Genomic DNA, 13,818 nt, shown 5'->3' with positions numbered 1-13,818 from the left:
TGTCTGGGTGTGGTACAGCCTGACTGCTGTCGGGATGAAGGACCTGTGCAGGATCAGTCACACCGTGGCTGTTAAGTATACTACTCAGAGACCACATAGTTTCTTGTATTTCCTGTTTTTTATTCATTAGGAGCAGCGTTTTCTATTTACATCATTTTTGCTTATGCAAATCAGCAGCATACTGATCACATCACACACACAACAGTCAGGCCCAGCACATGTTTGCTAAATAGGGATGGGTATCGTTTAGGTTTTATCCAATACCAGTACCAAACCGGTACTTTTGAAACGGTGCCGGTGCTTAAACGGCATGTAAACTACTTTCCTTTTACATTTTTAGTGCAATAATTTTTAAAAATTCATCAAAACATACAATTTTCAAATGTAGACTCCTCATCTTAAGAGTAACATAGCTGTCCTCTGCGTAAGGACTTGTCATCGTTCAGCCTTCCAGAAAATGGAATTACAGAGGCTTTGGTTATGAAATGTAGTACCGGTAGTTTTTTCTTCAGTTCCATTATTGTGAAAGATAAAAGTGTTATTTCAGTGTTGAGTATCTGTGCAGGTGCCAATTTTCCTGAAGCACTTGGGAATTTTGTGTGTTTATTTTCTGTGCTTTGCAGGCTGAGTTAAAGTCTCCTGCAGCAACCCTGAGTCTCATTGCAGATATTCTGGCTCGTATTGCAAACACAGACAGAGGATTAGCGCTCTTCTTATTTGAGAAGAATCTCGTCGCAGCCCACAGTGAGAGGTGAGATGTTGTGATTAAATTCGCAGCGTCGTTTTGTCTTTCTTGATAGTAATGAATAAATTACATTTTCCTAACTTAGCTGGAAGATTTTAGTACAGAGTTAAATTTGCATAGCAAATCCTGCTTATTCTGCACCGAGAGCAGAACATGAGGGTGCTGCTGGTTTGTGAATAGCTGGGGTTATATTATACTACATTATATTCTGTTGCCTGACAATGACTAGTCTGCGCTTTAGTTTCCTTCAGTCTGTCCAGAAACACATTCTATTGATGTGAATGACCAAGAATGTATTTACCAACCACCTATGGCTTCACTTCTGTATGTATGCTTGCTCATTAAAAATGTGAGTGTATGAAAGTGCTTTGGAGACCCCAAATAATTTTTGTTGCTCAAGGAATTGATGTAGATGTAGCCTTGGTTCTGAAAAGTTAACCCAGTGCTGAGGTGCCAGTTTCAAGAGTAAGTCAGATGTGTACACTGCTGAGTTGTTCCATTGCCTCAGCAAACACTTTAAACAACGACTTTATTCGTTTTATTAGTTGCTAGTTTCAGGTCTTATTAAAAACCTCCAGTGTAGGCATTTAAAGCCACAAATTGAGATTGCTATAAATACAATCTAAAATTCTCATGCTGTGGATCTATAATAAACATCTTTGTCTTTTTTCACCCTTGTCTGCAGAACCTTTGCTGCTCATATCATCGTACAGTTCACCCAGAGGCTGCTCGACAAGGAATTGCCATCATTGTGTGAATCTGATATGCCCCATTCATTATGTGGAGCATTTATTTTAGTTTGTCGGCAGATGTACAACACCTGCGAGGGTCTGCAGGTTCTACGACCCTACGGCCTGCACAAAGCTTTAGCTGCTGTGTGGAAAAAGGTACATGTACCTCATTTTTGTTATTTGCAGAGACTTTATTATCTGACATGGAGCTGTTATAGAGTTTCAAAGATTCAGGATTCAAGATTCTAAGTGTTTATTGTCATGTGTCCAAAGAAAAAAAAGCATTTCTCTGTGCAATTATATTCTTTCTTTGCTGTCCACCCACAGATGCCGATTAATATATACAATAGAAATAGAACAGAATAAAATACAAATAGCACAAATAAATAAATGAATACTCTTATCACTCTGTGCAAGCGTTTGCGGTCCATAGCAGTAGTGCTGCCGTACCATGCAGTGATGCAGCTGGTCAGTGTGCTCTCCACAATGCAGCTGTAGAACCTGCTGAGGATCTTGGCCGACATACCAAATTTCCTCAGCCTCCTCAGGAAATACAGCCACTACTGAGCCTTCTTGACCAGCTGTGTGGTGTTCAGTGTCCAGGTGAGGTCCTCAGAGATGGTATCTAAAACTGCTCACCCTCTCCACTTCAAGGCCCCGGATAAATAGCGGTTGGTGAGGCCTCCTCTTGTTCCTCGTGTCCACTATCATCTCCTTTGTCTTGTCAGTGTTGAAGGTGAGGTTGTTGTCCTCACACCATGACACCAGACTGGCTACCTCTCTCCTGTTAGCCGCTTCATCCCCTCCAGTGATGCGACCGATCACTGCAGTGTCGTCCACAAACACAGGACACAGTCGTGGGTGTACAGAGTCTAGAGGATGTCTAGAGGATGGAACTGAGGACGCAACCTTGTGGAACTCCTGCGTTTGTAATAATGCTGGCTGAAGTCCTGTTGCCGATCCTGACAGATTGGGCCCTGTATTATTTTTGGATCACAAATAATACAGCAGTGCTTCACTGTATGAAAAGTGCACTCAAGAATCTCACATCCTGCTGTTTTGCTGACTTGAAACAGTTTAAAGAAATCCATTTTATTTCATCAAACATGTTTTTTTTTACCTTTTTATTTGACTGGGTGTTCCATAAAGGCCAAATCTAACCGCTAACCAGAAGATCGGTGGTTCGATCCCAGGCTGCTCTAGTCTGCATGCCAAATTAAGGGCAAGATACTAACCTCCTATGCATTGATCGGAGTGTGAATGTGTATGGATGTTCTAGATAGATTTCTTCAGAGACTGAAAATCGCTGGATTATTCACCATAGCCTGCTGAGTCTTACAGTGAAAGAACGATGTCAACGTATAGCATCGTGTTACTTTAATTATTTGTTTTTTTAAATCAAATCCTACAAAACAGGACCATTGTGACACAAAACCTCTCACACACTAACACAAACTCTTTATACAGATACAGAGCTTTACATGTATAAATAAGGCAGACAAAAATGCATAAAACACAAGCTATCCACAGACTGTCGGTGGACGCCATGTCACTTTATTTTGTTTTTATCTTGTTTCTTTTTGGTGTAGCCTCATTAAACAAAATGTTTATAAAAATGACCACTTTTATTATGAATTATTATGAAATTAATAATTCATTATTAATTATTTATTATGAACACACCTGCCACCCTCAAGTAGAGGTGGCAGAGAGGAGGCACTTGGAGTTTCGGTCGAGAAAGTGTCCGTGTGACTGAGTCCTGTCCCAGCTCTGCTTCAAGGTCTGTCGGTCCAGCTTGTTGAGGGCCTGAGAGCAAAGACGGATATCCTGGACCAGCTCTGACAAACTGTCCAGGTCTTGACTCTCCCAGGGGCCAGAGACCTGACAACCTGCAGGTTAAGCAACAAAGAATCATTTTATTTCATATCCATAATTTCCATTTTCCCCCCTATAAATATTTGACATCCAAATGTAGCCTGTTAGCTAGCATTCAGCAATGTTTTCTGCTCCATAAAATGGAAAATTAATTCACAGCTAATTTATTTTTTTTAATCTTTAAACCACACTTCTATATTGTAATGTCTGTGTGTGTATCACATGTAACACCTCTGTGCATACTTAGAAATGGTCAAAAGGAAACGACTGATAGCAAGAAACAAACTGTTGCCAAGTACAACTTTGCACAGGTGATAAAAACATCAAAGAAATCCAAATTGTGAATTAGTGTGAAACTCCAATGTCCATGGAGTATCTCCAAGTTCACACATAGCATACCTTCGAGGTTTAGAAGTGTCAGTGGTCGACGGGCCTCTCTCTCAGACGCCAGGATGTTGTGAAGTCCCGCTGATGTAACAGACGGATTTCCTGACAGATTCAGACTCACCAGTGTGGGACACGACGAGAGGCACCTGTGAAATAATAAGAAAAAGTCCAACAGGCCAGTAAAGAGTGACAATTTAAACAAAGGCAAAGCCCCACTAACATGAGTAATAACTGAGCCGTAGAAATGACGCCCGCACACACAAACCTCGCCAAGGTAGCTACACTGCTGTCTGTCAGCCCATTTGCAGCCAGGCTGAGGTGGGTCAGAGAGCACTCGTCCTGCAAAAACACAAAAGTCTTAACCTGATTGCACAATTATATCTTTCGACAATAAATGACATTGTATGATTTTTGCGTGCACACCTGTGACAGGACTTTGGCGAGGTGTTCCAGTGCCGGGTAATCAGCAGGCCCTCTGCAGACAGCTGACAGGTCCACGTGTGGGAGGCAGTGGAGGGGCAGAGTCTTTAACACCAGCTCAAAGCCGGTGGAGCCCAGGGGATTGAGGGACAGGCACACTGCTTTCAAATGGCCTGTGCCTGAACGTTCAGAAGATGTAAAGTTAGTTGCAGTTTTGCTTATGGGTGGGAGTTCAGTGAAGCTTAAGGCTTCAGTCAGCTGCTTGTTAGAGAGTCACCTGTGAGCGCGCTGGCTAGCAGCAGTCGATGCTGCTGAAGGAAACGAGCAGTGAGGCCGCAGGCCTGCAGAGACCGCTTGGCTAGCACAGGGCAGCAGGACAGCAGACAGGACAGAGACTCAGACACGCCGTCCCCCAGTGGGTTCATACTGAGGTCCAGCTCCTCCAGGCACTTTGAGTGGAAACGAGCAGAAAAAGCAAATGATCACGAGAGCCAATTCTCTCTGACAGATATCATTGATACGAATCAGGTTAGCTTGTTATTAAGATCTAAGGTAGTTATTAAGACCAGAGGTACTTAAATACAGGTTAGATTGTAAACCTGGAGCTGCCACTATTGGCTAGCTGAGGCCCTTACCGGGAATGCAGGTGCACTCTGTCCCTTTAAAGCATTTACAGCCTTCTCCAGGCCGTCCCCTGTAATGCAGTTGGCAGAAATGTCCAGCAGCTGCAGACGAGGCATGGTGAGCGTTGTGGCAATCAGCTCAGGGAGAAGGTCGTCAGACATACGGTTTCCAGAAATTCGCAGCTCCGTGAGGCTGGCCTGAAGTTTTAGGGCACGGAGGAGCGGGCCGAGGGAAGAGGCGGCCAAACCGAGACACTTGGAGTCCTGACACGGAGGAACCCCGGTCCCGAACCTCACATAGCCGGGAGACACGCTTGTTCTCATCTACAGGTAGAAAGAGATGGTACTTCATAACAGAATACAAAAATGCACATGTGTGCGTTTTATAATGCATTTCCTCTGTGTTGCTCACCCACTGCCAGACTTTGACAGGCCTTCTTGTATCGCTCAGGGAGAGCAGGGAGATCCCCACGAGCAAACGTCAGCCAGAACCCGCAACACAAACCCATCAGTTATCCTGCACTGGTGCGGGAAAGTGAAGCCAAGGATTCAATCCCAAAAACTGTGATTCCTTCAGTGTCTCCTGGAAGCTGGCTCCAAAAGCAAGTCAGCATCCAGTCTGGTAATAGAAATGGTTCTAATCTTTACAGTTTCTCAGATTGTAGTTTCTCAGGCAGCTTGTTAACATAATCAGCCCTTCACCTTCTTACCAGAATCATACAGTCTAAAACCTGCACGCCTCATCTGGGTAAGAAAGATGAAGTCATTGTGGAAGGACCTAGAACCTCCATTCCTTCTATCAGTGATTTAAAAAAGACCTCTGTGTCTATGAGAAAGTCTATTTTATGAATTTGGGCCATACTTTGCCTAAGAAAAGGAGTATGCTCACTGGCTGACATGCAAGCTGTTTCACAGTCATAGCCGTCCTCTTGTCACTGTGGGTTTTTGTTTTTTTTTAAATCCAAGATAGCAACGGTGACAACATTTGTCTTAAACACTCGTGATCAGACTTCATCAACCAATCATGGTAGTCTTCAGCATCTTTTAAATTGTCTGTGGTCCATGTATGGTCACTTCTGGCTCTCCTCAGTGTCACCTCACCTCTTCATTTGTGTGCAGGACGGCCAGTAGCTGGTCCTGCGGGGAGAGCAGAGCGCCTTCTTTCTGCAGAGAGAGACGAGGCAGGAGGCCACATTTCTGGTAGTAACGCTGAGCTGCCTGCTCACACAGCCACGACACAGAGCAGGAGTTGGCCTCACTGGGATGCAGAGCAATGACAGGTGATTAAACAGAAATTAAAAACAAAACAACAACAACAAAAAACACTATACCAATCAGATTGGGATTTATTTTTATGTACTGCTCAAACTTAAATTTTCACCGACCTTTGTGGACCTGGGATCAGGAAGACGTCTTCCTGAACCCGGACCCTCATTCTGATTGGTGGAGGAAGTGACGTGGGCATAGGAGCAACCAAAGTTTGAGTTGGAGGCTAGAGTAAACAAAATAAAACATTCAAGCACTGTTAAAACATCTGTATTTAATGTCGTCAACTCTTAGTAGAAAGACAAAGCAGAGTCTGTGGAGGGATCAGAAAGTCTAAACATCAGGAAAGTAAAAGTTTGTCAGCTGATGCTACAAAACACCAAGGTATAACTATATATAAGATCCGAAATGAGCGACGTCATCTTTTACTCCTGACAAAGCCCACGGCATCCAGGCTGCAGAAATATGTAAAAACAGCTCCCCAGTTTTGATCAGCTCGCACTCATTTACGTCCACATTCATCACTGTTCAAATGAATCAGAAATGAAGACACATCATCTTTAACTTAGATCCCCTAGTGACACTGAATTATAGTTATTCTCTCACTGAGTGTGCATTTCCTGAATAATTCATGTGTAGTCTCACTCTGACTATAACCTTTTCACACTTGGAGTGACTTATTCACAATCACTGTGTTGTCTGTATTTCCTTAGTGTTACTCCATCCGTAACTAACAAACAGCAAAAGAGCATTCCACTTCTGACCTGAGCATGGATAAGGAGAGGTGGGGGCGGTGTGTCTGATCTCGAATCATCATCTTCTGTAACGGTGGGACTGTGTGACCGGTTGACTTCTCTTCTCCCCAGTCTGGCCACACCTGGTATCTGAGTCATTTTGACCTGGTGAGGCTTCCCCAAGCTGTTCTTTCTCTGAGAGAGGCCTCTACTGGAGAGGGAGGAAACTGCAGATCCTGAAAGAAAAAGGGCACAACAAGCTACAAAACTGGCAAAACCAAGAAAAAGGAAAACCAAACAAATCCAGACTAATTACCTCTGCAGGTTGTGTCCAAGTTTAAATGCTTGTTTTGACTTCGAGCTGCAGAAGACGAAGCAGTTTCCTCTACTCTTGGCCCATTCTGCTCCATCCAAAGCCTCCGCTTTTTCTTCGGCTGGATCTCCACCAAATCGTCTTCCAACCAGTCATCAGCCAGATACTCGTCCTCGGGAACAAGAGCTGATTTGGTGCTGGAAGAAACGGCAGGTGTGCTGGAAAGCTGAGGCTGCGAGAGACCCTGGAGAAGTGTTTTGGCGCTGCCCAAGCCTCTGATGGCACTGTGGTACTCTTCTCGGGCAAACACAGACGGCGTAGAGGCCTGCCTGATGCCTTCCTGTCCTGAGGTGGGAACTGAGGCAGCTTCTTTGTTCGCAGGAGGTTCTTTCTGACTCTGAGCTGCTGGGAAACCTTGTCTAGGACGGACAGGACGGAGAGGACTAACCGGGGTGTCAGGCTCGCTGTCATCTGAGCTGCTGCTATTAATCTAAAAAAATATATATTACACATCAAAGATCTGAAGAATTCTGCTTGTACAATATAGATGAATCTACTACACTTGTGAAAAGACATGATGTATTCTGTCTGTCCACACTGAAAGCATCATCAAACATTACCCCATACAGTACAGCAGCTTCTGTTCCCCTGGCTCTGTTCCGCTGTGTTGAGCCATTGGTCTGCCGCTGTTTGCGGCTGGCGCCTGACGCTTTCACCTCCGAGCTCCTGCTTCGCGGCCAGTCTTGGCGGGAGAAAGAGCCCCCTCCAGTGGACGAGAGTGGCTCAGAACTCTCCGCATCAAACAGCTGGCTGTCCTGCAGGGCATCAAAAGGCTTGGCCGGGGCCGGAGCTGCAGGCACTGTGGTCGGCAGAGATAAGTGAGAAACACGAGCGTTTGAAAGCAGGTATAAAAAGGCAGACCGAGGCTAACGCAGTGCGATGATGCAAGAGCTTCACCTCCTCCTGCTAGCGCCTTCCTCAGAAGTCTCTCTGTAGCAATACACTTCTGCCTGGTCTCATGATCCAGCTCCCTGCTGTAGGTCCTCTGCCACTGACGCAAGGTGTCCAAAGCAGTTTCACCCTGGTGGAGATAAAAATGTGAGATTAAGGCACGCAAGTTCAGCAGACTGGACTTTCTCCAAAGGAGGTGGGGGTGAATTCAATATTGCCAAACGAAAGCATGGTCCAGGATTTCATTCCTAACCAGAGGGTGAGTGCACAAATTTTCAATCATTCCTCAGTAACAGAAAGTAAAACTTTTATCAGAGAGATTCATAACTTTAAAAATATTTTTATAATCAGCCTCAGCAGCGAGAACCAGGAAAAACGAACACATTACTCTGATTTTAATCACCCTACAATTACAACCACTTTTTAAATAGATTTTTCCTCATCCAAGTATTAAAAACAGTCTTTATATTTAAAATGATGTTTGTCCAATAACTTTTGAACCTATGAAGACTGTGCACACTAACTGTATGTAAATCTTGTCAATGTGGTCAGTGTGACCTGTAAGTTTGTAACACTGTTAGGAAAGTCATCCATTAAAGTGTGGAAGACATGTTTGTTATTTTAAAATAAAGAAGATATTTTACCGCCACTTTCTGCCAGCAAAGAAAATCCTGCTGAAATGGACTTTCAGGTTGAACACAGCCAAACACACAAACCTTGGAGTTGCGCAGTGTGACACAGGCCCCTCGTTCCACCAAGAGCCTTGTGACTTCTAAATTGCCACATGCGACGGCGTCGTGGAGAGGAGTCACACCCTCGCATAAAGGGCCACCGGGGTCGTTAACGTTAGCGCCGTGCTCCAAGAGAAGAGCCACGATATCTGCACGAAGAGCAGAGAAAGATGAGCGAGGGAGCGGGTGCAGTTTTCCAGAGACTCTGACAGAACTTACCATAGTGACCATGGTTGCAGGCTTCATGGAGGGGAGTCCAGCCACAGTAGTCCCTGGGGTTCACTGGGTGACCCTGATATGCAAATAAACAAAAGCTTTCATCAGGCTCTTCGACGTTACAGATTCTGTCTGTACATTTTTTTTCCTCCATACAATCTTCATGAACACTCCTAATAAATCATTTATATTTGAGCCAATCGATGTTCTCATCAAACTGCATGATGCAGGGTTGTTGTTTTTTTAAGGTGGTAAATATTTTAAAAACTCAGACAAGAAGTTCAAGTCCAAGAAGTTTGTTGCTGCACTTGTTCTGTTGAGTTAAGCAGAAAGCCTCAAGTCTGAACTGTTTATTATAGTGACCAACCATCAACGAGTGAATCAGTTTATATGTTGATGGTGCTCAACTTTACGTTTTCCCTCCTGATTCCAAGAGTTAAAAACTTATTGGATTAAAATAATGAATCATCTTCTTTATACCTGTTCTACCAGGTACTGGACCTGCTTCAGATTCCCATCTATGCATGCTCTGTGAAGAGACGTCTCTCCCTTCTCGTTCCGCTTGTTCCACTAAAGCAGAAAGACAGACACAAAAAAGGCCAAGAATGAAGATCTAAACCGCAGTCTACAAAGAAGAAAGGACAACTCGCACATCGCTCACCCGTCCTGTTTTCCTCCTCCCTGACACCATCTTGTCATAACCCTCCAGATCATCGTCTACAAACCACATGAAAAGTAACGTGAATCAAAGCATCCCTCTGTATAGAGATGTCAGTGCTTTCCGGATAGAGTTACCCGCGCACATTTTACCTGAGTCTGAGAGGATGACATCACTGTCATCCAGCGGTTCGCTGTTCTCCATTTCCTCCTCCTCTTCCTCCTCACCATCACTCCCATCTGGATTCCAGCCCTCCGAAGCACACAGCTCCTGCAGCCTCGCCTCGGTGTTGTCAGCATCCGATGAGCCGCTTCGTCTCTGGGACGCCAGCCAGAGCCTCAACACGCGCTTCTGTGGAAGTCAATGTGCGTTTTGGTCGTGCATGATATTCATCACCGCGCCTTTACAAGACATCTTAAATTTCTGCTTAGTTTTCAACACAGCTGACTAATTTATCTCTCACCTGCAGTCTGGCCTGTCCAGACTCCTGAGCGCAGCGTAAAGCTGTATTGTAGCTCCTCTCCACATCCTCCAAAGCACAGCCGCTCTCCTCCTGAGCTGCTGCGATGTTTAGCCACGTGCTACACTCCTGACGCGCACAAATATAAGTAATAAGTCACACATTCATGTCTACCACAGGGCAGACGGGTGAATTTGCAGATCACCTCTGTAGAGCTGCCCTGTCGTAACGCCAGCTCCTTTCTGTAGTGCTCCACCGACTTGCTGTGTTGTTTCAGGTCTGCGTAGGTGGCAGCCAGGGACACGTGGATGACAGCCAGCTCCCTGGCAGGCTTTCCCAACGCCTCAGCACCCTTTAGCTACACAACAAAACCAACACCGCTTTAGACAAGTCACATTTAGACTCTACGTTGCAACTATTAAAAAAAAAAAAAAGTGAAAAAAATGTGAGAATTAGCCATGTGACTCTTTTGATGCTTCTCACCTGAGCTTGATAAGCTTCCAGAGCTTTGCTGTAGCAGCCAACTTTACAGCAGAGATCCCCAAGCTGCTCTGCCAACTCGACAGCCTGATGGGAGCTGGGTTTTTTGCCCTGATCTTCCCCCAGCTCTTCCTCTAATTTACAGCCTCGGTCAGCTACGTGATAGGAAAGAAATACACTGTACCATCCATGCAGCTACAAGCAAGTAAAAAAAACCCAAAAAAAACATATCTAACCGTTCACTCACCATATTTGAAAGCTTTCTTCACAGTCTGTCTGTCCAGCGGCTGCTGGGAACCCAGCAAGACCGCTTTCTTCAGAGATCGTCGCGCTGCTACAAAGTCACCCAGAGACAGCTGCACCTGTTAGCATCGCATGTTAACAATTAAACACACACTTCAAAACCTGCTTGATCGCAACAGGAGAAAATAAGAGGATATGGTGGAGCTCGTACCTTGCCGATGCAGTGAAAGCACTCGCTCTCACTAAATTTGTCTTTAATCTTCCGGGCGCACTCTTTGGCCTGCTCTAAGCAGCGGACCGAATTAGAGCGTTGACCGTTACGGAAGTAGATGTTGCCCAGGTTAAAGTTTGCACGGTAGAGATCCTCCAGCAGCTGGCTCTTCCTTTACAGGGGAATAACGGCGATATCTCAGTTGACAGTTATACAAAATAAGCCGATTAAAAGCTGTCGATGAAAAAGATCGACATGCTTAGACGTGGAGCAAAGTTTAGGATGTTCTTACTCGGCAATAAATACACTTCGCCGGATGAACTCGCTGCAGCGTTTGTGCTCGCCCAGATGATCACAGACCAGACCCAGATTGAGGAAGAGACGCGCCTTCATCTCATTGATCTCTCGCTGTGGCACAGTCCCTGCAGCCAGGTAGAGGATTAGGAATAACGAAACAAAGAAATCGCCCATTAAAAACCACTGGGACGATACAAACAGTACACACCTTCCAGCCGGTCATCCACAATGCCCAAGCTCTTCCTGAAGGCCTCCTCTGCTTCCTCCAAGCTCTTCCTCGATTGGTCCGTTTCATAACGGAAGAGATAGGTCCGACCGATAGTGGCCAGCGCCCTTTGCTCTTCAGCATGATCTCTGACAGATCGAGCCAGGTCCAGGTGAAGACGCTGGTGCTGAAGAAGAGACACACATCCACTTATGCAGGTCCTAAACACCACTTGAATTAGAAGTTTATCACTTTGATAAAGCGTCAGTTTACTTACTTTTAAAGCTGCCTCAATGTTGCCCAACTCTGCAAAGCACTCTCCTATCTTACGATTGGCCACAGCTCGTCCAATCACATCAATTAACACTTCAGAGAGAGCCAACTCCTGCTGGTGCTCCCTAATGGCAGCCTGATAATCACCTGAGACACACACGAAGCAGAAAGGTAAATGTTACACTTTGCATGAGGAAGGCAAAAGAAAAAATTACACTGCAAACAAAATGTTGTTGGTATGAAAAAGCATATAAAGAATAAATGAATTACTAGACTGAATATCATTGCATCCTTTGCTCAAACTGTTTACTTTAATCAAAGTCATCAGATGAATTGTAGTGCAGCACATAACCTTGCAGTTTGCTCATTTCAGTTTAGTTTTTATTAGTTTCAGGGCTAATTTTAGATTTAATTATTATTGTATGGCGGGCACATGTCAGAGGCAGGATCCATAAAGTAGAACTTTTTAAAAGCAGTTGGCTCACTGTGTTGTTGACATCCAGAATCTTAATAAACATGTACTTCAAAGCTTCATCAGGCAAGCTGTGATAAAAAATTTTACCAAATAAATGCCAAAGCGTCCACTATTTATCGTTTATTGTTTTAGTTTTCCAAGTTCACAAAAATCATTAACTTTTTTCTACATTCTAGTTTTATCTTAGTTAATTTAAATGCTTTTCGCATCTAGTTTTGGCTTTTAGTTAATAACCTTGATCGGCACCAGATGAAATTTGACTCACTTGAAGACAAAAGCATAAGAAAGTATATGAATGTAAAGCCTCTGAAATGTATCCCGTGATTAAACTCTACAGTGACACAGCTGTGTACTAAGAAGCAGCCATGGTCAAACTGGAAAATACTGAAATTCAAGTGGCTCCAGGTGGGAGTAAATATGCAAGTAATGGCACTTTTATCCACTTTTGAAAGATTGTTTTAGGATCACCTGCACAGTTATAAAGTAAAGGGACAAAAATTATTAGAAAAATCAAGATTATTCGAGAGTGTTGGTGATCTATAAGACATGGTGACGCTGTGACAGGAAGAGCGGAGAATCAAAAACGATCCATAACTGCAGTACTCGCAGTGCTAAAATAACACAGTGCTGATATTGGGCAGACTATACACACCGCTCCTGGACAGCAGCTCTCCTAGCTGATTACAGATGTTGGCTTCCTCCTTTAAGTTGTTGCTGCTCTGGGCTTTGCTCTTTGCTTTCTGCAGCTCTGCAAACAATCGAGATGTAACAGTTACTTAATTTTAATAGTCACATAACAATAGCCGTTAAACGTGCCCAAAAAACGTAAACTGAAAGCGGTACTTACGTTTAATTTCCCGTGAAACACTCATCTCGATTCAGCTGTCAGTGCTGCTAGCACTTTTTTCCAGCTGGTAGTAAACGACAACCCAGCGCGCCTCCCTTTAGCTTAGCTTCAACTCGAAACCGACCAAAACAAACCTTTAGTTAATTTTCACCGGAGCACGTCTGTGACTGTGTAGCAGTGTTTAAGCTAACCTTTATGCAACCGATCGTGGTTGATGTCATAGAAACATATTCAAGACTTCAGTATCCAAGTAGCTGTTTTAGCTTTGAGCTCTCAGTAAACTTTACAATACCGCGCCAGGACTGCGTCAACCAATGACTAAGCTACAATATTAGCATGATTTAACCCTCATCGTTGCCTCTCAGGCACAAATCCAGCCCATCGTACTCTAAAGGAAGGCGTTAACAGGTGGGAAATGCAGTCCAGATCACCTTTAAGATTTTAACAGAGGACACATGGCTTGACATTTTGCATAAAGTGTGAGAAAACGAGCACGCTGTCAGTCTGACAGACTAAATTCAGGGCAAAATTGAGCAAAAATTGAAACGGCGATTATTCATTGGCTAAGGCTAGAGTGTGACGGAGCTGCAGCGCAGGGAAAAAAGAAAAAGGGCTCAAACCCAGCACTCATAGGCACAGCGTAAACACGTGGGAGTGTTTTAAGAGCTTCTGGCTAC

At 44.3% G+C, this 13,818-nt stretch overlaps 1 protein-coding gene across 1 annotated transcript in view; it reads right to left on the bottom strand.

The window, feature by feature from the left end:
- The window catches only part of tonsl (tonsoku-like, DNA repair protein), a 17,988-nt gene extending 4,227 nt beyond the window's left edge, over positions 1-13,761 (bottom strand). Inside the window, 30 exon segments of the mRNA XM_042222446.1 lie at positions 2,912-3,365; positions 3,751-3,884; positions 4,004-4,077; positions 4,162-4,337; positions 4,436-4,607; positions 4,794-5,048; positions 5,050-5,105; positions 5,194-5,248; positions 5,250-5,274; positions 5,884-6,039; positions 6,167-6,273; positions 6,812-7,017; positions 7,098-7,584; positions 7,715-7,953; positions 8,052-8,175; positions 8,762-8,925; positions 8,996-9,068; positions 9,473-9,562; positions 9,654-9,709; positions 9,803-10,001; positions 10,114-10,239; positions 10,316-10,468; positions 10,594-10,745; positions 10,838-10,952; positions 11,045-11,216; positions 11,337-11,466; positions 11,550-11,733; positions 11,824-11,966; positions 12,947-13,042; positions 13,142-13,761. Of these exon segments, the coding sequence (XP_042078380.1) occupies positions 3,169-3,365; positions 3,751-3,884; positions 4,004-4,077; positions 4,162-4,337; positions 4,436-4,607; positions 4,794-5,048; positions 5,050-5,105; positions 5,194-5,248; positions 5,250-5,274; positions 5,884-6,039; positions 6,167-6,273; positions 6,812-7,017; positions 7,098-7,584; positions 7,715-7,953; positions 8,052-8,175; positions 8,762-8,925; positions 8,996-9,068; positions 9,473-9,562; positions 9,654-9,709; positions 9,803-10,001; positions 10,114-10,239; positions 10,316-10,468; positions 10,594-10,745; positions 10,838-10,952; positions 11,045-11,216; positions 11,337-11,466; positions 11,550-11,733; positions 11,824-11,966; positions 12,947-13,042; positions 13,142-13,166 (4,341 nt within the window). The 5' untranslated portion in view covers positions 13,167-13,761 and the 3' untranslated portion in view covers positions 2,912-3,168.
- Between the last annotated feature and the right edge of the window lie 57 nt (positions 13,762-13,818).

The sequence above is a fragment of the Haplochromis burtoni genome, unplaced genomic scaffold (assembly GCF_018398535.1).
Source record: "Haplochromis burtoni strain Fernald_Lab_line unplaced genomic scaffold, NCSU_Asbu1 Contig_86, whole genome shotgun sequence".
Lineage (NCBI taxonomy): Eukaryota > Metazoa > Chordata > Actinopteri > Cichliformes > Cichlidae > Haplochromis > Haplochromis burtoni.
This window is presented reverse-complemented; position numbering and strand designations above follow the sequence as displayed.